The sequence below is a fragment of the Dermochelys coriacea genome, chromosome 1 (genome assembly GCF_009764565.3).
Source record: "Dermochelys coriacea isolate rDerCor1 chromosome 1, rDerCor1.pri.v4, whole genome shotgun sequence".
Classification (NCBI taxonomy): Eukaryota; Metazoa; Chordata; order Testudines; family Dermochelyidae; genus Dermochelys; species Dermochelys coriacea.
The window spans coordinates 297,644,085-297,669,653 of NC_050068.2; the positions used below are offsets into that span (position 1 = coordinate 297,644,085).

The window sequence follows — 25,569 nt, forward strand, 5'->3', positions numbered from 1 at the left end:
TTTTTAACATTCAAAATGGATGGCTTCCATCAGTTCTCCTAATATCCCCATTAGATTGTTTTAGCAATTTGAGCTATTGATGAATATCGGTTTAGGGACTTAGTACTATCTTTTGATATTAACATTCTCCACATGTTGTTGTTAGAAGTACACGGAACTGTCTGCTTTATCTTGTGCATTGTTCTTAGGCGGAATTCATTTGCCTATCCAGAGTCCATTTTGGTAGGCCTGTTCACTTTTGAAAGCAGATAGAAGCAGCACAAATTTTTTCTTTGCTGGATGCAAGGATGTTTTGCTGTGAAACAGCTCCATGATGTGGGACAGTCCATTATCTCTCTTGAGAGCAACATCCATATTCTTCACAACAGTAGCCATGTGGAGATTTTCTAAATTTGAGGATTCTGCTTTTCTTGCCTTCCTGTCTCTCCAGCCTTACTAGTTACTCCCACCCACCACCCCCATTTGCCTCAAGATAAAAACTGCAAAATTGGAACCTGCCAGCTGGATCGCCTCTCATTGGATCACTAAATGTCTGTGCCTAAGCTGTCTTTCCCTTTTTCTGTATTCCTCCGAGTCAAGCTATTAACTTTTTACCAGCAGGGCCTTCCTGCCAGTGCAGATTACTAATGATAATGGCAGAGTGGTGGTGTTAATAATTATAGAGAATCAAAAAGGGTACTCATCATTTGTCAGGCACCATGCATCCTGAAGTCAGGCCTGTAGGGTTGCCAAGCAGGAGCCTTATTCTTTGCACCACCTTGCTGCAAGGCTATATAGGGAAACTGCAACTGATATCTTGCAAGCAGAGTTTATACCCACTGACACAGAGGAATCAGTTGACTAGCAGCCAGCTGCTGATTGGTCCCTCCTACCATGAAGCTTCCTGTTTCTTCACCCCATCCTGTGAGGCCCCCACCTGGGTGGAGCGGAGATGGGAAGAGGAGGAGTCTTGAGGGAAGAGTATGAGGAGGAGCCAGGTGGAGCGCTGACAGGGCTACAGCTGGGGTGCCCACCCTTTTGGTGGCAGTGCTCCAAAGGTGTCGGGCCAGCTGTTTGGGGAGGCTTAGTCTTCCCTGGCCTCTTATACCGGCCACCTATATTGCCATGTCCTTAGGTAAGTTGTTCCTAATTGCCTTCACTGTTAAAGACTTGTGCCTTATTTCTAGTCTCAATTTATTTAGCTTCAGCTTTCAGCCACTGGATTTTGTTTTTTTCTGCTAGATTAAAGAGCCATCTACTGTCAGAAATCTCTGTTCTATGCAGATATTTGTGGGTTACGATCAGGTCACCTCTTAATCTTCTCGGATAAACTAAATACATTCAGCTTCTTAAGTCCAAGGTATGTCTTCCCAAACTCCTATTCTTGTAGCTCTTTTCTGAACCCTTTTCAATTTGGAAACTTAGGTTAATTTCATGCTTCTGTAGCCTCTGCTGCTATACTTGCCCATGTGTTGTTCAAAGGTGCCATTAAACACCAGGTTGTAACTTGTGTATTCTTGTATACCTCATCCATAAATTCTGTAAGGTTTTCTTAATTTCTTCCATTACTCTTGTAGGGTAGCAAGTATGTTAGTTAAGCCTAATGAAATTTTAAACTATTCAAACAGGCTCCATATAGTAGACAGAATTGTTCATCCATATAACCTAAATTTATTTTTCTTTTGATCTAATACAGACAATTGCCTAACTCATGCAGAACATCTTTGATCCATGGAATGGGTTGTTTGTCTGATGTGGATTTTTTGTTTAATTCACTCTAGTCTAGTGGGTAGGTGAGGTTCCGTGGCCTGCAATGTGCAGGAGGTCAGAGTAGATGATCATGAAGGTCCTTTCTGACCTTAAAGTCTATGAGAATCACAGAGCTATGTGTTAGAGAAGGTGACTTTGATTTTGTAATCTTTTTCTACTTATGAGATCTGCTTATAAGATCTATCTACTTTTGATATGCCTTTACTTCTTATGGAAGTGTTTTAGACAGATTTCTGCTTATATGATTTGACATATATCTGCAGAATTTGAGTCAAGCAAATTCCATCTTCATCTCTTGGAAAAGGCTTGAACTTCTATTTCAACATGTATTTGGCAACTTGTCTGTGTATATCTGCTAAGTGACTTGGGTTTTATTGGTTTTCTGCTATTCTTTTTCATTTACTGTGCTTGGAAAATGCTGTGTTTTTCTTTGGGCTAGTCCATTATCTACAATTACATCATATCTCTTGTAACATTTATGTCTCCTACAGGAATCTCGCTGTCTGGCAATGCACTGGAATTTCATATTTAATCTATTATAAACTTTGCAGTAAAGTTTTTGCATGTCAGGATGATATGATGTTTTTATGGATTATTGAGTTTGCCATTTATCTGATATAACATTCTGATTCAAGCATTTTGACTAATGTTGTCAGTTGTGGGAAATGAACTAAAAGTCTGTTTGTTTTTTTGCAAAGCAGAATGTTCCAGTGAAGTCTAAAATAAATTTTCATATTCATAATCACGCTGTATGGAGTTCTTCATGACCACGAGTGCCAACCTTAGGGCAGACAGTTGGAAAAGCAGGACAGATGTCCCCAGATGGATGGTTGTTCTATAATTTAGACTCCACCAACCCAGTAACAAATGTGAACTTCTGAAGCACAATAACAATCTTACCATGGAGTCACAGGCAGTCCCCTTGGGCATGCCAGTCTATATTGTCACCCAGACAAGTTGGACTTATTGATAAATCATTATGTACAATAAAGACCACAAAAAATTCAGGTTGCTTCCAGTCTCAAGAGACTAGTCAGTTAACCCAGTTCATTTTGTACCTCAGATTTCACACCAAAGATAATCATAGGGTTAGAAGGGACGGCATCAGTCATCTAGTCTAACTCTCTCTAAGAGGCAGGATTTGTTGTGTCTAAACCATCCAAAACAGATGGCTCTCCAGCGTCCTTTTGAAAATCTCCAGTGAAGAAACTTCCACAACCTCCGGAGGCAGTCTGTTCCATTGTCCTACTGTTCTTACAGTTAGGAAGTTTTTCTTGAGATTTAATCTAAATCTGCTATGCTGTAGGTTGAATCCATTGCCTCTTGTCCTACCTTCTGTGGCAAAAGAGAACAACTTTTCTCCATCATTTTTGTGGCAGCCTTTCAAGTATCTGAAGACCGTTATCATATCCCCCTTTAATCTCCTTTTTTCCAAACTAAACATACCCAGTTCCTTCAACCTTTGCTCATATGGCTTTTATTCCATCCCTTTGATCATCTCTGTCACTTGCCTCTGGATCATTTCCAGTTTCTCAACTTCCTGTCTATACATTGGTGACCAAAATTGGACACAGTACTCAAGCTGAGGCCTAATCAGCACCGATTAGAGCGGTGCTATCACCTCCCGGGATTTGCATGCTATACCTCCGTTAATGCAACCTAAAATTGCATTTGCTTTTTTTGCAGCAGCATTGCATTGCTGACTCCAACTGAGATCCTTCTAAGCAGTGTTGCCAAGCCAGTTCCCCCCCACTCTATATGTGTGCATTTAGTTTTTCTTCCCTACGTGTAGGACCTAACATTTGTCCTTGTTAGGTGCTACACTTTGTCTTTGTTGAATTTCATTTTGTTGTCTATAGCCCAGTTCTCCAATTTATCATGATCCCTCTGAATTTTAGCTCTATCCTCCAAAGTATTGGTAACCCCCACAGCTTTCTGTCAACTGCAAACTTGATCAGTATGCTTTCTATACTTATCATGTCATTAATAAAGATGGTAAACAACACTGGACCCAGAGCAGATGCCTGTGGAACCCCAGTTGAGACCTCCCACAATCTGACATAATTCCATTAATAGTTACGCTTTGTTTGCAGTTGTTTAACCTATTTTGTATCCACTTAATGGTGGTTCAGTCAAGCCCACATTTCTTCAGCTTATTTATCAGAATGTCATGTGGGACTGACATAATACTATGAGCCAATCCTAAAGCAAACTAACTAAGGATTTATTAACTAGCAAAAAGAAATGAGTTATTTATAGATTAAAGCAAGCAACTTGCATACACATATGAGTTATAGTCTGTGGTTTCAAAAGGTGACCGAGTTGTAATAATCTGTCAGCACTGAATGTCTTTTAAGGCTTACGCAGGATGACTGTGGATCTCTGCTTTTGTTTTCTAGTTCCAACCCTGTGAGACTCCAAACAGCAAAGAGATGATGAATTTTCATGTCAGATATATTTATTTCCTTCTTCCAGAATTCACATTAATGGGACAGGTTTCAGAGTAGCAGCCGTGTTAGTCTGTATTAGTAAAAAGAAAAGGAGTACTTGTGGCACCTTAGAGACTAACAAATTTATTAGAGCATAAACTTTCGTGAGCTACAGCTCACTTCATCGGATGCATCCGATGAAGTGAGCTGTAGCTCACGAAAGCTTATGCTCTAATAAATTTGTTAGTCTCTAAGGTGCCACAAGTACTCCTTTTCTTTTTACTAATGGGACAAGCTTTCTTGCATGCAGCACATTTAGAGGTGTGAGAGGGCCATCAGCTGAGTCGCTGTATTGTGATGCTTTACAATGGCCCATTTACTTGTAATAGTTCTTCTTAATGGGCAGGGGAACCATTCCTCCTGCCTGAGTTTGCAAGTTCAGAGCAGGCATTTTTACAGTTATAAAGCAAATCTTACAAATTACACTATAGTATGGGATACAGACATTACAAGTAAGATTAATGCATGCAGCAACTTACGAGCATTTTGTAGAGTCTAAAACACTAAGCATATCCTTACAAGTGTAACACCTATAAGAACATAAGAATGGCCATATTGGATCAGACCAAAGGTCCATCCAGCCCAGTATGCTGTCTACCGACAGTGGCCAATGCCAGGTGTCCCAGAGGAAGTGAACCTAACAGGTAATGATCAAGTGATCTCTCTCCTGCCATCCATCTCCACTCTCTGACAAACAGAGGCTAGGGACACCATTCCTTACCCATCCTGGCTAATAGCCATTAATGGACTTAAGCTCCATGAATTTATCCAGTTCTCTTTTAAACCCTGATATAGTCCTATCCTTCACAACCTCCTCACGCAAGAAGTTCCACAGGTTGACTGTGCACTGTGTAAAGAAGAATTTCCTTTTATTTGTTTTAAGCCTATCCTGAACAATACTAACATGCAGGTGAGCTGGTCAGGTTTTCAGCTATGAATTTGTCAGTGCTAAGCTGACACCGACAGTGTTGGCAAGAGTTTGCATCTGGTTCACCAGTGTCACATTCATAAATTTGGGCGGCGGGGGGGAAGAGGCGGGAAGCATGGGTTGGTGGTAATGAGGGATATATTCAGAGGACTCTAGAGAAGCAGCTTTTGAATCAGGAATACACATTGTGAACTGGAAGACTGGATTTTGATATATGAGCAAGTTAAATCTCTATCAATAAATACATAGGGTGATAATTTTAATATTGAAAAATAAATAATATTTTACTTAAAAACAAATAGTCTATATAACTTAATTTAGAAACTCTGAACTAATTGTTGCATATGGCTTGGAAAGACAAAGAATTGTCAACTTTTGGTGGAAAATTTTGGTTTATTTAACCCAGATATTTCCATTTGAAATAATTTATCTGTTATAATCAGACATCAAAGAAAATCTTATGGAAGTAGCATTGACAACAGCAAAAATATGCATAATAAGATATTGGACAAAGGAATTTTACCCTCAGTGTTGGGTTTATGTGTGTTAATGCGTATAGTCCATTTTTTTTACTACAATTTTTTTACTAATTCAGTGGTCACCCAAAGACATGAAAGAAGATATGGAACTGGAATTTGAATTTAGATTTGATATACTTTCATATGTAAATATGGTACATTGTTTTAATGCTTACATTCTAGTTCAGCGGTTTTCAGACTTCATTGCACCAGGGCCCCCTTCTGAGAACAAAAATTACTTCATGACCCCAGGAGGGGTGACCGAAGCCTGAGCCCTGCAGCCTCCAGTGGGGTGGGTGGGTGGGAGGGGGTGTGTGTGTGTGTGTGCGTGCAAAGCCCAAGGATTGCAGCACCAGGCAGGGGGCTGTAACCTAATCCCTGGTGCCCAGGGTTGAAGCTCTCAGGCTTCAGCTTTGGCCCCAGGTGGTGGGGCTTGGGCTTCGGCCCTCGGCCTCAGCAAGTCTAACACCAGTCTGGGTGACCCCATTAAAATGGGGTCGCAACTCACTGTGGGGTCCTGGCCCACAGTTTGAGAACTGCTGTGCTAGTTAATTTTAGGATACTTATTTGAATTGCTTAACTGTAAATGTTTCTTTTTCATTCCATATTTTAATGTATTGAAAAAGTGCAGGGGGTGTTTACAAGAACCTCCTTTTCCACCCCGCATTACAGCATGCTATACGCTTCATGTTGTGGTGCTACCTCATTTCATATTGGTGACACTGTACTATTGATTGGTTATCCCATTTGATAAGGGCTGGAGCTTGCAGCTCTTTTGCTTTATGTGAATAATCCTTACTCATATGAGTAGTTCCACTGGAATTAATGGGCTACATACAGAGTAAGGATTACTTCCATGAATAAAGGATTGCAAGACTGGCTACAGTATTAAAACCTATGATCAAATTCTCTTTAGATGGACTGACAAGTATAAGAACCTAACAGTCTAAATCAGGGGTTCTCAACCTTTTTCGTTCTGAGACCCCCCCGCCACATGCTATAAAAACTCCACAGCCCAGCTGTGCCACAGCAACTGCCAGGGCCTACATTAGGGGGTAGCAAGGAGGGCAACTGCATGGGACCCCACGCACAGGGGGCCATGTGAAGCTAAGTTGCTCAGGCTTCAGCTTTAGCCCTGGTTGGTGGGGCACAGGGCAGCGTGGCTTTGGCATTCTGCCCTGGGCCTCAATGAGTATAATGCAAGCCCTGCTTGGAGGACCCCCTGAAACCTGCTCACAGCCCCCCAGTGGGCCTCGGACCCCTGTTTGAGAACTGCTGGTCTAAATGATGTCACCACTTGCAACTAATGAAACCCAGACTTCAGTCTTTGTTAGGGATTTGAACTGTACTGGTGGCTTCAAATCCGAGACTTTTTTCCACTCCAATAACTCTGGTCAAGCTTTCTTGGGTTACGTCTCCACTATGAGCTAGGGGTGTGATTCCCGCTTGCATATACATACTGGTGCTAGTTTGGTGAGAGCTAGCACAAATATAAATAGTGTGGCTATGGTACCATTGGCTGCAGCAGTAGAAGCACAGCTTAGCTGTGCCAAGTACATACCTACAGGGTTCAGGTGGGTTTGTACTCTTCTTGGCTAAGCTCTGCTGCTGCTGCCCATGCAACATAGCTACACTAAAATTTATATTTGCCTTACTCACACTAGCTTGGTGAGGGCTACGTGTATATGAGCTTGAAATCAAACTCCTACCATGTAGCGTAGATGTAGTCTAAGACCTGTGTTTGAGAGATTAATTTCCTACCCATTAACTTGACACTCTGCACACCATCTGCTTTTCTGTCCCCTAAAGCTGGGATTTTTACTTTAACAGCACACTTATGAATTTCTTTCATTGCCATTTGGATATTCTGGGGTCTGCGTGGGCATTAAATGACAAATGCAGGTTCTTTCTGTTAAACTAGAAGAGTGTTTTTATTCTTGCCCGTTCTCTTTTGTGATTCTCATGCATGATATTGAGGTTTTATTTAACCTGGACTCTGGAGAGGATCTATTATGTGAATTACCTTATTGGTGAAATTTTCACTTTGGGACTCCTCTTGGGCTCATAGAGGTAATCTTCGGCTCATATCCCTCTTTTTTTTTTTTTTTTCTTGAGTAATCCTTTTGGCATGACATCTAGACAGGTAGTAGTGTTTGCTTCTTCATATGTAATGGGGGTCACAATTACTGTCTTTTCCAAATTCCTACAACTAACATACTTCTCTCTTTCTTAAAGCCTTGTCTTCCTTTCTCCTCAGACCACAAGCTCTGGCACGTTACAAAATACTGGGTCTTAACTCATGATTGTCACAAGCTTTACTAAAATACATTTTTCAGTATGTTTGCTATGTTGTTGACTGTTAACTTTAATTATTTCACAAGAACTTTTATACTGCAGATTACTTTCCCAGCAAAGGTTAGAGATAATTTCAATCCATGCTGTTGCTTATATCACAGACAGTTTATTTTCCAGATTCAATGGGAAATATAAGAGTCCTATTAAATGGAGAAAATATCTGTCAAAGGGAAAAATAGCAGATAACATCCAACATTCTTTCCTTTTAACTTATTTGGGTCATTGAAACATCTTTTGAATGTAGAAAAAGGAACTATTTTATGAAATCAAACTCAAATGTATCAGAGATGTAACCACATTGGCCACTCAAATATAAACTTTGTTTTGTTTAACTAGAGAACTTTATAATTTACATAATTCACATTTGGTAATAAAAATATTGATTATTCTGATTCCTGGTGTGCTTCCTCTCCACACTTCAATTATGGCATAATTGTAATAGTCCATAGTTCCATATTCCCCTGCAGTTAAGAATTCAGATTCTAACCTTTTCAAGTGGTGTACATCATTTGTACTAGCTGTTTTCAAGACAACAGTGATTAAATTTGGTTAGAAATTAAACGGGGAATAGAGGCAATTTGGTAATAGGAACAATGTGATGAAACGGTCTGATATTCAGAGCAAATATACAAAGCAGAAATTTCTAACTTTCCAATGGTATAATTGCAAGTATTCTGGCCTTGATGGTTTGTGAGATATTGTATTTTAAAAAGCTCACTGAGCAGGGACCACTCCAATTTTGTTCCAAATATTATTATTTAATATTTATGTTATAGTAGATCTTATAGGCCTCAGCCACGTCCAGGTCCCTTTGTAATAAGCACTATATAAACATATAGTAAATGACAGTCCCTGTCCCAAAGATGTTGCAGTCTAAAAGAAAAGACATAACATGTGAATTAGACAAACATATAGGCAGTGGAGAGGGGATTGAAGATGGGGTAGGTAACTCAAATAATTGGATATTTCATCATAGATTAACTGTAGATACAATTCTTAGCTACCAGTGGTAGTAGTCACTACTTGTCTCCTTTCTATCCTTTACCAGTTGGTAGTTTTCTGTGTGTGTGACAGCAGAGTAGAGTTTTAAGGTGAGATTGAAAGAAGGATAAAATGGTGGCTTTATGGATTTTGTTTGAGAGTTTTTCCCATATATTAGATATGTTGTATTGGAGAAAGCATGAAAGTGTTTATGGGGAAAAAAGCAGACAAGAAGAATGGAATTCAGGTAGTCAAGGTAGTGGGCATCAAGGTCGATCTTGAATATATTGTGTGGCAAGAAGCAGCAAGATTTAGTTGTTGTCTGGATGTGTGGGTCAAAAGAGAAGGCCAAATCAAACATGAAGATGAAATGAGATTATGGGTCTGAGCAACATGGAGGATTGTGGTGTTGTCCACTTTGATAATAGAGATAGTAGAAGTGAGGGCTTTGGTGGAGAGATCAGGAGCTCAGTTTTGCCCATGTTAAATTTTAGTTGAGAGCTGGTCATCATGTTGAAATGTCAGGAAGACAAGCTGAGTTTTTCTTATGAATAGAGGAAGACAGATCTGGAGCAGAGAGGAAGGTTTGTGAGTCTACAGCATAAAGCTGATAGCTAAAGTAACATTTACAGAGAAGATCACTCAGAGACAGGATGGAATGTTTTAAATCTAGGCAAGTTAAATTATTTATTTAAATCACTTGATTTTTTTTAAACAAAATAATTGATTTAAATTAGATTGAGGATTTGTAAAACTGATTTGAAAACATGTGCTATTGTAATTATAAATTGAAATATATAATTACCTAAATTGTAAATGTTGCTGTTTGTTGTTTGGTTTTTAAACTCCACTAGAGGCAAGGTATCTTATTTGAAATTTACAAAACTGGCAGACAAAATCCTTAATATTAAAAATGAAGGCTCTGATGATACAAAAATTTTACGTTAGCTGTATAACGTTTCCCACACCACTTGTCTCATTGACTTCAGTAGAACTACTTAAACCAAAAGTTAAGCATGTACATAAGTGCTTGCAGCATCAGGAGCTTAAACTCTCTATTTTTTTATTAATAAAATCTGCTAATTCAAAAGAAAATAGCTTCAATGTTAACAATGGAATGCTATTTTGATTTTGAATACATTAATAAAGTTACTGTGAACTTTGCTATACACAAGCCAAAATTTTTAAAAATATAAGCCTAATATTAGGCTCTTCAGGGGAACCCATATATATAACAGGTTTCAGAGTAGCAGCCGTGTTTTGTAATCTCAAAAAGAAAAGGAGTACTTGTGGCACCTTCGAGACTAACAAATTTATTTGAACATAAGCTTTTGTGAGCTACAGTCTCTAAGGTGCCACAAGTACTCCTTTTCTTTTTGCATATATAGAATATGCACCTAAGAATGGAATTTTCAAAATTGTTTAAGTGACTTAAGAACACACCTCCTATTGGTTTCAAAAAGCAAACTCTGATGGAGGAATATAGCCTGGTCCAGGCCTTTCAGTTTTCTCGACTTTTGAAAGTTCAATATATTGCAAGATGTTGGTTACAAATATATCACAAGCTGTTTGCTTATCAACTGAATTCTGTGTTTGAGTTTGTGTTCTTACTGTAAGATATTAAGGAGACACATGACTGGGCTTATCTTTTTGGCATAGACAAGCATTTTAAGTGTGAAACTTCTTAGTAGAAAACATTTCTATGTAAAATCTTAAATTCTGTTGTCAACTGGAAAACTAATTAAAGAAACAATTACAAATTATCCACTCAGGTAATTTGAAACTATAAAATGGGAAGAAAGAAAAATAGTAGCAACATGTAAATAAAAAATCTGGTTTACATTTAAAATGTTGATTTTTATAATTTTTGTCTTTCCTGCCCAGAGGTAAGGTGTAGAGTGTAAAGAGAAGGGGCCACAGAATGAATTAATGAATAAATAAAGACTGTACACACTGCATAAAGTCAATCTTACCCCTTTCTTAGGGTTGACTGTATTGGTAATTCAAATAATGAAATAATATAAATCTTAACAAAAGCTTTCTTCCTTAAGTCTGAGTGACAGGACCTCCCTCTCTCTGCCCCTAGGACTTTTGGACCAGAAGGTCATGCCCACTCCAGGCTGTCTCTGACAGGCTGTAGAACTTCTGGTTGCCGGGAATCCCAGCTTCTGAGCTGCTCTTCCCGGCCCCTTCCCCACTCCCCCAGGGACGCAGATAGAGTTTTCACTGTTCCCTCAAAAACCACACAGCACAAAAGTAATGAAAGTTGAGCTGAGCGTATGCTGTGCCACATAGACCTGAAGGCTGCTTGTGTGCCCAGGCCTTGCCAAGAATTTAGATCTACCTGACACCAAGAAAATCCTACCTCTGCAGAGTGAGGCATAAGAGGAAGCAGTGGTGGGGAAATGGATGTATCAATTATGGGGGGTGTTTTGTCTTTTGCTCTTTACACAACATACATAATATGAAAGCATCAAACAGGCACAGTGGACTCAGGTAACTGTGTTTACTTACATCACATTCAAGGCTTAGTTACATGTGGTGACATAGGGTAGGTCTATACTGCAATTAAAAACCTGCAGCTGGCCTGTGCTGGCTGACTTGGGCTCGCAGGGATCGGGCTAAGGGGCAGTATAGATGTCACTTCATATGATTAAAAAATATGACCATGCGTAGATCATTGTTGCTACCACCGTTACAGAATTGCAACAAATCTTGTACAAAGTATGTCATGTAAGGTGTCAAAGGAAAAGTTATGATTTGCTGAATGATTATCCTATTTGTATGCAAGTATCATTTTTGTATCTTAAGTTATGAATATTGACTATATACCTGTATTTCAAATGTGTTCGCTCCTGTGGTCACACTCACAAGGCAGACTTGTAGTCTAGCCAGCACATTGTGAAGGGACTATTCAAGTTGAATTGCCCATCAAAGAACACTTAACTCACAATGGACTATATGTAATCGGGGGAATAGTCCCACTATTGTGGGGAACTTTCCTGGCTTCTGTACTACCCCGGTGAAGTGGGCTAGTGAAAGGATCTGAGTCCTCGCTCCCACTTCCTTTACCCAGTGGCCTCCCTGCCCTTGAGGACTCCCCTTCCACTCTCCTGTCTGGCAGAGTCCTCATAACCGCAACAAGGCTGGGCCCAGGATTCCTGGGGGGCTCGACCCCCAACCCTGCTGTGGTCACCTAGGACAGGAGCTAGGGTGTCCCCACTCTGGGGTACTCTCTCTGCGCTAAGCACCTCTCTGACCATTACATACAAGTTAAAGCAAATGCAAGTTATTTAATCAACAATTAATTTTAAAAAGAATAAGGAAAAATGGGAATGGTTAAAGGAAACACATCAGCCCACTTGGTGGCAGGGAACATCACAAACAGTGTCTCTTCAATGTCAGGGCAGTTCAGTCCGTTCCTTGTAAGTCTCAGGCCTTCTTTTCAGGCCCTGGCTGTGCTGTAGGGATGCTGTGGGTTGAACGTGTTGGCCACACACACTCAGGGTCTAAGTGGTAGGACCCTTCGCCCCCGACCTGTTGGGGTTACGATCCAAGCCTGGCCTGCAGAGGCTCCTGGCAGAGGCGTCTCCCTGTGCTGGGCCTGCTGCCGAGGGTCCCCGTCGCTCTCCCCAGCTGCTCACCTCACCCAGCTCCAGACTGCTCCAGTCCCAGCTCCACAAATCTGTCTCTGCACTGCTGCTGAGGCTGCTCTGCCTCCAGCTCCCTGGGCGCTTCTTTAGCCCCTCTGCCTCTGGTTGCTGCAGCTCTGCTCCCAGGAAAGGTCTGCTCTGCAGGCTGCTTCTGTGACTCTGCTTCCAGCACTGACCTGCTTCCTAGGCTGCTTTTCTGGCCCTTCTGGCTCTGGTTGCTGCAGCTCTGCTCCCAGGTCAAGTCTGCTCTCTCTGGGCTGTGCCTCTGGCTTTGGGGTTGCAGCTCTGCTCCCAGGACAGGGTCTGCTCTCTCTGGGCTGTTTTTCTGGTCCCTCTGGATCTGACAAAGCTCTGCTCCCCAGCTTAGTTTGGGCCCTTGCTTTCTCCTTAGCTCAGCCCCACTCTGTCTGACCCAGGCAAATCCAGCTCACACAGAGGATGGGACCTCCCTGGCCTCCTGACTCTCTGATTAGCCTGCCCACCCTGTCATTCAGGCTGACCTGGAGCTTGGCCTCTCCCCATTGTTCCTGGGGACTGTCGGGCTCAGGGTCCTGATTCCCCATCAACCCTTCCCCCTTTTTAGTACTGGGAGCTAGCAAGTAAAACACCCCCACTGAATGTTAGTAAGGAGGCAACAGTCCCCTTACATAAAGAAGAGGTATATACCTACCTGATAAACCTTCCTGTGAATGCTGTAACTAGAATATGGGCAATGGCCTCTGCTATGACTTTTTTTCAAAGCATGCAAGGGCATGTGATGAGACCATGTGGTTCTAAACTCCATGTTGTTACCTGTATTTTTCTACAAGCTGTGCTGAGGGCTTTGTTTGGAACAATGGGTTTCCCTCCACATTGGCAGAAGCTATAAAAGGCCCTGTAAACATCTCCATTTTCCCTCTTTCCTGCTCTGATCTCTGGACTATGGACTTATACTAAAGAGAGCATTCTAGCCAAGGGACTGAGGACTTTCCAATTATTTGGGAGCAATCAGAGACGTAACCAGTTAGCAGTTTATGCCATCACTACTTTGTCTGATCCGAGAATTTTGCAATTGTATGTGTTTGATTCCTTTAACCAATTCTAACTCTCATCTTTCTTTTTATAAATAAACCTTTATATATTAAAGGATTGGCAATAGTGTGATTATTGGGTAAGATCTGAGTTATATATTGACGTGGGTATGTGGCTGGTGCTTTGGGATCTGGAGAACCTTTTGGTTGATGAAATTGGTTTTAAATAACCACTGATCATTAAATCTGGTGTCTGGGTGTTGAATTGAGGACTGGAATACCTAAGGAGGCTGCATTTCTGATTTGTTCTGTTTCACCACACTGGCTAACAAGTTTACTTTTGTCCTGAATTTGGTATTCTCAGTTGTCATTCTACATCAGTGGGTCACAACAGACATTTGGGCTTGCACTGGAGCCCATGCTCAAGGGTCCTGTGAGTTAGAAAAGCCCCAGAGCTCAGGCTTCAGCCAGAGCCTGAACATCTACACCGCAATTAAACAGCCCCGCAGCCTGAGTCCTGCGACCCTGAGTCAGCTGGCATGAGCCAGCCTGGGTGTTTAACAGCAGTGTAGACATAACCATAAAATATGCGGCTACTCTAACAGATTACTAGACATAGTATGTTGATCACCACTAGAGGGCTCACCTAATATTCGAAAGGATACTACCCAATTCCTGTTCACCTGATCTTCCCAACGAATAGGTGTAACTTTCAGGAGGGTCACAAAAGGCAATCAGGGGAATTGTAACGTGTTGAAAATTTTATTATAATATAAAGCAAAGAAAATCTTACTCCTTGCATATCGTTACCCTTCAAGGCCAAGTATTCTCTGTCAACCTCTCTAAACATACACAAAAATAACTCATATTGGCTTATCATTATTATCACTGTTACATATTCTGTAGAACCTCAGAGATATGAACATCAGAGTTACGGACTGACTGGTCAACCGGACACCATGTGAAACTGGAAGTAACCAATCGTGCAGCAGCAGAGACCAATAAAAAAAGAAAAAGCAAATACTGTACTGTAACTGTATTGCATCTAAAAGTAGGCACATCTGGGCTGCCTGTTTCCATTCCCACCCCCACCCCACATGGGGGCAGCCACTTACAGCTTGGAGATGAAGATACTGGGGCTGCTAGCCCAAGGCAGCTGGAGCCAGCAGAGCAGGAGCAGCACCAGGGTCTGCACTGCTTTCACCCTGCGGGGAGGGGGATTGTTTTTACCTGCCCTTCCTCCTGCTGGGAGGGGGATGCGCTGTTTACACAGATGGGAGAGGGACAAGCTTGCAAACTCAGTGCGATCCAGGGAAGGAAGCTGCCTGTGTTGAGGGAGCTTAGCTGCTACTGAAGCCTGGCCTGGAGTGTCAGCTGATGGATCTGGAGCCTGAACTGTGTTTTGTTCAGAGCAGGGGTTGGCAACCTTTCAGAAGTGGTGTGCCGAGTCTTCATTTATTCACTCTAATTTAAGGTTTTGCATCCCAGTAGACCATTTTAATGTTTTTAGAAGGTCTCTTTCTATAAGTCTATAATATATAACTAAACTATTGTTGTATGTAAAGTAAATAAGGTTTTTATAATGTTTAAGAAGCTTCATTTAATATTAAATTAAAATGCAGAGCCCCTGGACCAGTGGCTAGGACCTGGGCAGTGTGAGTGCCACTGAAGATCAGCTTGTGTGCCACCTTTGACACGCATGCAATAGGTTACCTACCCCTTGTTATGGACACACTCCATACCCAAGGTATCAGTAACTCTGAGGTTCTACTGTATTACAGAAGAGTAAAAAAGTAAGGGGGGGGGAGGTTCATGGAAATGTTTGACTGTGAAAAAGGGGTTTCCAACCTGAAAATTTTGAGAAAAATTGCTGTACACTACCAGAAACAGTAGTGGTAAGATCTGGAGGGGGAAGTCAGTGTCCTTGTTTTCCTGACTATCAGTTATTTTCACTGCTGCCACCTACAGGGTGTTTACCCAGGCCCCCCTCTTCTACTGCTTCATACTGCTCCTATATAGGGGCTTTCTTCTATGTTCCCCACCTTTCAGCTGCCTTTGTGAAGCTCTGATTGGAGCTTTCCTGTGGACCTCCTTTCCAGGCCATTCTAGGCTCTCTCTGAGAGGGGCTTTCTCTGGGGCCTCATTCCTGGCTGTTGCTGACTGGGACCTCTTAGCTGTTATGTTCTGCCCTTTCTTGCGTTTCCTCTGAGGTGTTCTTCTCCTGCCTGCTTTTTCTGTCCTGTCCTATGGATTATGCAGAGGGTCCCTGAATGCTGCTGCTTCATGCTGCCTAGTGCTTCCATTTCTTGTTCTTGAAACTGTCTTCCCTCTCAGCCAGCCAATCCCTTGTTCCTGTCTTCTGTCAACACCTAGCCAGTCTGGCCTGTGACTCCATGGTAAGAATGTTTTAGTGCTTTAGGGGTTCATGCTTGTTACTGCATTGGTGAATTCTCATTAAAGAACATACAACTAGTTTGAGGTTTTTGCCCTGCTTTTTGATGGTCTGTCCTGAGGTTGGCACTCATGGTCATGAGCCACTTCAGACAGCATGATATTTGGTGTAATCTTGGCAGGATTCACATGCCACAGATCAATTGGATTAATAGATCATAATCCAGCATAGATTTTTAGAGGGTCCATTGAATCTCTCCACCAGACCATTTGTCTCTGGGTGACAGGGGACAGCTCTTATTTGTTTCAACCCACACAACTTCCATAACTCACTGAAAAGCTGAGACATGAAATTTGACTTCATGTAAGACAAAATCTCTTTAGGGAAACCCACTCTGCTAAAAATAGTGAAAAGGACTTTTGTCACAGAATGAGTCTCTGTTTATTAGAGCAACTGCTTCAGGATATTGAATGGCAAAATCCACTATCACCAGGATATATTTCTTCCCCCTTTCGGTAGAACATGGCTTAGGGCCCATAATGTCCACTGTTAACCTATAAAATGCCTGTTGTATCACAGGCAAGGGATGTAGGAGAACTTTCTGAGACCCTGTAGGTCTTTTCCTTTTGGCATAATGCACAAGACCTGCAATAATTTTTCACATCATTCTATATCCCTGGCCAATAGAAATTTTTCTTTAATCCCTCATAGGTTTTCTATGCCCACAAGTGACTAGCAAAAGGACAATCATATGCTAGCAACATTGATTCCCCACAATGTTCGGCAGGAACAAACAACTGCTTGTGGGGTTTTCCAGGGCTCTCTGTCCCAAAGGACCAGTCACTTACCCCAAGTCATTTCTACTCAGATCTCAAACCAAAAGCAACTCCTGTTGCCAATCCTGTAATAAATTAACTAGAGATTTATTAACTAAGAAAAGAAATAAGTTATTTACTAGATTAAAGCAGAAAACTTACACACATGAGTTACAGTCTCAGATTTAAGAAGGCAACACTTTTGTGATGACCCATGCCAAGCAACATGGGGATCTCTTACTTCTGTTTAGGAATCTCTGCCCCTCAGAGTCCAGAGAGCATAAAGAAATGGAGTTTCTCCTTGTCAGTGATTTTTATCCCCTTCAACTCAGAATCCAAGTTGATGGGATGAGTTCATGCATAGGTCTCGCCTTCCTGGAGGGAGTTAGGAATGCAATCAACAAGGTTTGTGTCCTTGGATGCTACACAATGCCTCATTTGCCTTCAGTGGGACATCTTGTGTGCAGGATGAGCACTTTACCTTATTTAATGCTTTCCCTCTGCCATACAGGAGTTGGCTTCAGCCCCTCCCACACCTGGAAACAGACTAATTTCTTCTGCTGCAGTGGAGGTGGAGGGTCCTTCCCCTCCCCACTTAGCAGTTTCTGGCTCTTTATCATTTCTCATTGGGATCCCAGCACAATGTTTGTTTTTACTACAGGTTACAACATGAACAGGCTTAGTCATATGCAAAATATTGCCTACCAGCATTTCCATGGGTATACTGTGTAGTACCCCCATTTTCAGGTCATGCTCTAAACTTCCGAATTCCAAATGAACCTTAGCCAAAAGCATAAGAATATTGTGTTTCCCCACTGCCAGAAGCTCTACCTTCGGGTGTATACCTTCCTTATGTGCATTTACTTTTATAAAATAAAATAACCAAAAAGTTACAGTTATAATTATAAGAAGGGTAGAAGAGGAAAGATGCTGTATAAGGTGTCTCAGTTGAAGGGTCGGCAGGGGACTTTTTTTTTTTTTTGCTTACTTTTGTGCATGTCTCTGATTCCCCTATATGCTCAGTCACTTTCCTCTGTTGTTTGTTTGGTTCTTCCATTCAGCAAAAGGACAGAAAACCATTATAAGAAAATGTATTAAAACCTTATTTTAAATAAATTTTTGAAGTAGATTAGTTTTCAAGAAAAGTGTCGCTTTACTATACCGTAAAATTGAAATTTTAAGAGAAAATAGTTATATCTGCAAAAAACAATGGGCAACAGCTCAATACAGAAATGCGACATGCTGATAAAACCCTGTAGTTAAGATTGCCCTGCTCCCCAAATCTGAGCTGACCTGGGAGCAGAATATTCCAAACTTCAGCCCCAGTCTGGAAGTCAGTGGGACTCTGAGTGGGCTCAAGGGTCTGCATATGTGGAAGTACTTGCAAGATTGGGGCCATAGAGACTGAGGGTGGAGGGTGGTGGTATAGATTTGTGTATAATACACAATTCAAAAAAAGCCCAGAAACTTCAATGACAGCATAATAGAGCATATAGTACATTTTCATTTGTAGTTAATTTTGAGTACTTCATACAAATTTTACTGCACATATAAAATCACTGGTGTAAAATATAATTTTCAGAGGAAAATACATTGACTGCCTCTGTCTTATTTTCAGATGGGCACCTTTAAAGCACATGATGGTGAATATTTTTTAGAACCTTTGATGAAGGCAGATGGAGATGAACATGAAGATGATTATAACAAACCACATCTTATATACAGACATGAAGATTTAAAAAATGACATTTATCAGAAATCCCATAAACCTTGTGAAGTTTCAGGTATAGTTATACTTTAAATTCTGATGTCTATGTCTGTTCATTATGGTTTTTAGTGTTTTAACAAATTGTATGTTTAAAAAATGTTTTTCCATAGTGGTATTAATGACTATCGCTGTCATTGAGGCCTTAGAATTTATTTTATTTATTTGTTTCACATAGACCTAATAAACATTGGTGAAAAACAAATGTCCCACTTTAAATGTAAGAATAAATTAGCTTGCAAAAATATGCATCAGTCTTTCAAACACTTATATACATGCTTTATTTTTCACAATGATTGTTCCATAGATTAAATTTTTCAGCATCAGGAACATATTTTCAATTTTTGTGTAGATTCACAAAATAAATGAAATTTATTGCAAATAAATCTAAACAGTAATACATTAAATCTTCCTGTCCTATAATATACTGTATTATCTAATATTTACTATTAGTGTAGGTACTGTTCTAACGATATACATTTTTAAAATATTATATTCACATTATATTAATACAGTAACATTGAGAAACAGAAAAAGGGGTACTTGAGGAACATAGAATTAGGATATGTCACAACACATTGGCAGTAATTTTCAAAGCTTCACAGTTTAGGAGATGATTCACTTGAATATGAAAAAAAAACACTACTAATAGCATAAGGACAAATAATGGATGTAGCGCAGTGCTTTAAAACAGTTATATTTTCATAAAATTGTAAGACTAGAAGGGACCTCGAGAGGTCTTCTAGTCCAGTCCCATGCACTCAAGGCAGGACTAAGTATTATCTAGACCAGTGCTACTCAAAGTGGTGGTCCGTGGACTGGTGTCGGTCCACAAGCTATTGGCTGTTGGTCTGCGCGCACATTGGGAAAAAAATTGCCGGTCCCCCACATCACACAGCTTGAGAAGTACTGATCTAGACCATCCCTGACAGGTGTTTGTCTAACCTGCTCTTAAATCTCCAATGACCGAGATTCCACAATCTCCCTAGGCAGTTTATTCCAGTGCTTAACCACCCTGACAATTAGGAAGTTTTTCATAAAGTCCAACCTAGACCACCCTTGATGCAATTTAAGCCCATTGTTTCTTGTCCTATCCTCAGAGATTAAAGACAATTTCTTTCCCTCTTCCTTGCAACAATCTTTTATGTACTTGAAAACTGCTATCATGTCCCCCGCAGTCCTCTCTTCTCCAGACTAAACAAACCCATTTTTTCAATCTTCTGTCATAGATCATATTTTCTAGACCTTTAATTATTTTTGTTGCTTTTCTATGGACTTGCTTCAGTTTGCCCACATCTTCCCTGAAATGTGGTGCCCAGAACTGGACACAATACTCCAGTTGAGGCCTAATCAGCGTGGAGTAGAGCAGAGGAATTACTACTTGTGTCTTGCTTACAACATTCCTGCTAATACATCCCAGAATATTTGATTTTTTTTGCAATAGTGTTACACTGTTGACTCATATTTAGCTTGTGATCTACTATGAACCCCCTGCCTTTCTGCAGTATGCCTTCCTAGGCAGTCATTTTCCATTTTGTATGTATGGCACTGATTGTTCTTTCCTAAGTAGAATACTTTGCATTTGTCTTTATTGAATTTCATCCTGTTTCCTTCAGACCATTTCTCCAGTTTGTCCAGATCATTTTGATTTTTAATCCTATCCTCCAAAGCACTTGCAACCCTTCCCAGCTTGGTATCGTCTACAAACATTATAAGTGTACTCTCTATGCCATAATATAAATCATTGATGAAGATATTGAACAGAACCAGACCAGAACTGATCCCTGCAGGACCCTACTTGATATGCCCTTCCAGCTTGATGGTGAACCACTGATAATTACTCTCTAGGAATGCTTTTCCCACCAGTTATGCACCCACCTTATAGTAGCCCCACCTAGGTTGTATTTCCCTAGTTTGTTTATGAGAAGGTCATGCGAAACAGTATCAAAAGCCTTACTTTTAGTAAAGTCAAGATATACCACATCTACTGCTTCCCCTCTACCCTGTCAAAGAAAGCTATCAGGTTGGTTTGACACTATTTGTTCTTGACAAATCCATGCTGACTGTTACTTATCACTAGGGTCCTACCAAAATCATGGTCCATTTTGGTCAGTTTCATGGTCATCGGATTTTAAAAATAGTTAATTTCATGATTTCAACTATTTAAATCTGAAATTTCATGGTGTTGTAATTGTAGGGATCCTGACCCAAAAAGGAGGTGTGTGTGTGGGCGGGGGGGGGGGGTTGCAAAGTTATTGTAGGGTGGGTTGCGGTACTTCTACCCTTACTTCTGCACTGCTGCTGCCAGCGGTGCTGCCTTCAGATCTGGGCAGCTGGAGAGCAGTGACTGCTAGCTGGGAGCCCAGTTCTGAAGGCAGAGCCACCGCCAGCAACAGCACAGAAGTAAGGGTGGCATGGTGTGGTATTGCCACCCTTACTTCTGTGCTGCTGCTGGTGGGGTGCTGCCTTCAGAGCTGGGCGCCTGGCCAACCGCCACCACTCTTTGGCCACCCACCTCTGAAGGCAGCGCAGAAGTAAGGGTGGCAGTACCGCAACCACCCTAAAATAACCTTGCAACCCCCATGCAACTCCCTTTTGGGTCAGGACCCCCAGTTTGAGAAATTCTGGTCTCCCCTGTGAAATCTGTATAGTATAGGATAAAAGCACATAAAAGACCAGATTTCACCAAGGGAAGACCAGATTTCATGGTTCATGATGCATTTTTCACGGCCGTGAATTTAGCAGGGCCCTACTTATCATCTTCTAGGTGCCTGCAAATTGATTGCTTAAGTATTTGCTCCATTATCTTTCTGGGTACTGAGGTTAAGCTGACTGGTCTGTAATTCTGAGTTGTGCTTTTGTAGTGTACTGTACATTTTTCAACAGTTGTGTGCGTAGACATGCATGCATCTTAATGGTTTATTGAAGACGGCAACATGATGTAACAGGGGGAAAAAGACATCTGCAGCTACCCTCAAAGTTCAACATCTAGACCAAGGAGTGGGTTTAGAAATAATTTATTTGAGATTCTAGGAGTCCATCAACTTTAGTTCCAAACAGTAGGATATCAATTTACTATTATAAGAGTGCCATTTTAGAATTCCTCATTGTGTCTAAGTGTTTTACACCTATTAACATAATAGATGCCTTTCTTGTGCTTTTAATATGAGCATAAGGGCTTTGTTTATATGACTTCAAAGAAAACACAAATGTGTGCAGCTTCATAGTAGAAAACTGGAGAAAGTAGTTTATGATGTTTGGTTTGACCTGGCATTGAGAAGCATCCTGTTTAATGTATTCTTTAGCTTTGAGATTAAAAACAATGTGTGCTCATTCTGAATGTACATGCATTTCATGAATGTTTATGCAACACTGAAAATTCACAATTACCATCTTTTCTCAGGAGGATAGTGGTCAAAAGAAAGTCAGACTGTACCCTTTCCTCTTAAGGAATATATGATTAAATATTTGAAAATATCAATTCCCTGAAAATATGTAGTGGTGTGGTTTTAGTAGTTTGCGCTTGTGATTTTAATCTTGGAAAACGCTAATCACATACTAGTAGTTGAAAGCCCATCCTCTCACATGGGTTTAATTAGTAAGACCAGGTGTTTGTAAAAATATAACAATCCTAAAATGGCTCAGAACTTAAAAATTGGACGGTAACAGACCACAGATATTGCTGTTGTGTGGGTGGTTGTGTTGATTTATGTTTGAGGTTGTGTTGGGAGACTTGTGCTGGTGATGAATGGGACGTGTGCTGCAGTAAGGAGCTATGTGTGGGGTTATTCTGTGTGCTGGTTGTGTTGTGTGTGGGTTGTAGTGTTCTAGGAAAGTTATGTTTCAGAGTAGCAGCCGTGTTAGTCTGTATTCGCAAAAAGAAAAGGAGTACTTGTGGCACCTTAGAGACTAACAAATTTATTAGAGCATAAGCTTTTGTGAGCTACAGCTCACTTCATCGAATGCATCCGATGAAGTGAGCTGTAGCTCACGAAAGCTTATGCTCTAATAAATTTGTTAGTCTCTAAGGTGCCATAAGTACTCCTTTTCTTTTTAGGAAAGTTATGTGGATTTATATGAGTGGCAAATGAGGGCGGTGTGCTGCGGTAAGGAGCTATGTGTGTTTGGGGTTATTGTGTATAGTGGTTGGGTGATTGTGTTGATTTAAGTCTAGGGGTGTTGTGCTGGGAGGGATGTGTGGGTGGCAGTTGGGCGCATAGGTGTGGCAGTTGAGCCAAGTAATCTACCATCTATGCAGTTTCCCCCATACAGTCAATGAAATTGTAAATAGATTAGCTGTGGAGGAAGGGTGGTGATTAGTTGAGTTACCTCTAATCTGACAGTGATCCAGGACTCTTGGCATGGCATAGATACATGCCTTACTATAACTGTACATCTCACCAGTATAATTCATAAAGTCAAAATGTTGTAGTCATAAAGTCATAATGTAAAAATTGTATGGTAACAGACTGCAAAACTGAGTAATGATTCAAGTTGGTTATACTCTGAACAAAAAGAACTCTCAGTCATGCTTGTAGCTGCTTCCATCACCTCACACTGACTCAGAAGACATTTTAGGCTTCAGAGTGACACAGTGACATTCCTAGAATCTTGTTAGGTGGATTTTAAACTTGGAAGCAGTAAGCATAAGGTAAAAACTCTGTGTATTCATAGATTTTAAGGGCACAAATGGACCATTATGATCATACAGTCTAATCTCGTGCATTACAAATGCCATAGAAATTATATTTCTATATATGTATTTTGTTGAAGGTTACTTTAAAATTATGGTGATATCCATTGATTGGTATTGTCTATCGGGTAGTTTGTACTTTATTTGAAAATCACGGAAATATCAGTCCTCAGATTATTCCTTGTATAAAAAAAAAGTTTCAGTCAAATTCATGTAAATATTACATCGCCAGTTATAATTTTTGAGTTCTGATCTGAAATTGTCTTTTATATTTCTGTTCAATGTCTGCTCTTGCACTAGGTTTGTATAAGGCCCCATTCTTGGTTAGTTTTAGGTGCTACTGTAATAAACAAAATTAATAATAATTGCACTTTTTAAAAAAACTACACATTAACCTTTATCCAAATCATGGTCATTGCCATTTCACTGGTCTGTCAGATTTTGCAGTTTTTCTAATCAAATCCAAAAGAAAACTCATTTCATTCTCTACCCATTCCATCATATCCACAAAATGAACGATTCTGGGAAACTAGCTTTGTAAAAGTAATTGTGAGAGTGCTCTGAGAATCAACAGCTGAGCCAGCACTCTAGTCACTTAAACACCAATTAAATCCCCCCAGGATGGACCTGATGGAGGCCTAATTAGTGGGTTAGAATGGGCTGGGGGAGGATTAACGAACAAATTGGCCCATTAACACAGAAGGAATAAGAAGGCAGAGGAAGCAAGTGCAGGGGAGAGAGAGGGAGTCTAGCAGGGTCAGAATCAGGAACATTCTCTGGGTTGCGAGCTCTTCCATCTTCTCAGCAGAGAAGAGCGGTGAAACTGTTAATAAGTTATGGTGTATGGATCAGTAAGGTGGTGGAAAGAGCCAATGTAAATAAACTGAAGTGGGGTGTTTAATGGCTGAAGCTCCCTGTGTAGACAGACAGAGCAGAATATAGGAGCAGACTAGTTCACTGTCACATTAATTATTTCACTTAAATCAGAGATTCTACAGGGCCTTGTCTGCACACAAACTTGCTCCCCCGTCTCCATAAAGGCTTTGGTTGATGTCTGTCCTTCCAACCTCATCTAAGGATTGGAGCTCTCCCATTGGACAGAAGGTTCTGTTTGCTGGATTAGAAAAAAATCCCTGAGTCAGTTTAAACTAAAGTTATTTATCCAAAAGTTCTTTCTTTGTCTGTTGACCTCTTGAAAATCCAATCTGAACTAGTACAGGCAAGCCTCCTCAGGAGGTGGTACCGCTCTGTAGATATTAAAATCTGAGTGAATTTGCCTAATCACCCCCCACTGTTCTTAGTTCTTGGAGGACTGTAGTTACCTTCTCCCATGGAATTACATAAAATTCCTGGCCCACAATGATGCATAAACTTAATATAGTAAGATCTCCAAAAGAGATTGCAGGAAACTGCCATATCTGTTACAAATATATTCATTATTTTTCTTGAATTGTAATTCGGTAGCATTGTATGACATAGCACTATTGAACAATTCCTTGAAATGCCAAAAAAAAAAAAAAAGAGAGAACGTTGAATCATAAAGAGCAATATTGTTAGTGAATGGATATGAATTAACATGAGCATAAATGAGATCAAAATCTGATTTTTTCATGAACATTTATATATGTGCAGCTGTGAACAAGTATCCCACATCATAACTGTGTCTCCAGTTTAAAATAAAGTTTTTCAAAGCATTCATACTCCAAAACTTAAATTTGCCCTAGATTTTCAAAGATTAAACACTTAGGCATGGTAAGCCTCTCATGATATGTCTACACTGCCACAAAACCCTCATGGCAATAAGTCTCAGAGCCCAGGTCAACTGCCTGGGGCTCATGGGGCCTGTTCTATAGGTCTAAAAATAGTAGTGTAGACATTCCTGCTGGGTTAGCGCCCAGGCTCTGAAACCTGGGGGTCTTAGAGCCCAGGCTTCAGCCCAAGCAGAAACGTCTACGCTGCTATTTATAGCCTGTCATTTGACCCGGGCTCTGAGACTCTCTACTACTTTTTGTAATGTAGACATACCTTCACAGATCAGATCCATCGACAGCTTAACTTGATAATTGTAAGTTTTCTGAAAGCTGCCAGATTCTAATTTTAATAGTTCTTTGTTGATATTGTTCATTGTATCCCAATCCCCATCCTCTTGTAAGCTCTTCCTGGTTCTGAAGGCAGGACAACATATGGCAACACATAGTGGAGATACTGTGACCTCCTGAAG

The 25,569-nt window shown here is 40.6% G+C and overlaps 1 protein-coding gene across 4 annotated transcripts in view; it reads left to right on the plus strand.

Moving 5' to 3' along the window:
• Positions 1 to 25,569, plus strand: part of ADAMTS20 (ADAM metallopeptidase with thrombospondin type 1 motif 20) — a 181,865-nt gene that overhangs the window by 15,940 nt on the left and 140,356 nt on the right. For all 4 annotated transcript variants that reach the window (XM_038379168.2, XM_038379153.2, XM_043494489.1 and 1 more), the window contains exon 3: positions 18,509 to 18,674. In XM_038379168.2, coding sequence (XP_038235096.1) covers positions 18,509 to 18,674 — 166 coding nt within the window. The remainder of the gene's footprint in view (positions 1 to 18,508; positions 18,675 to 25,569) is intronic.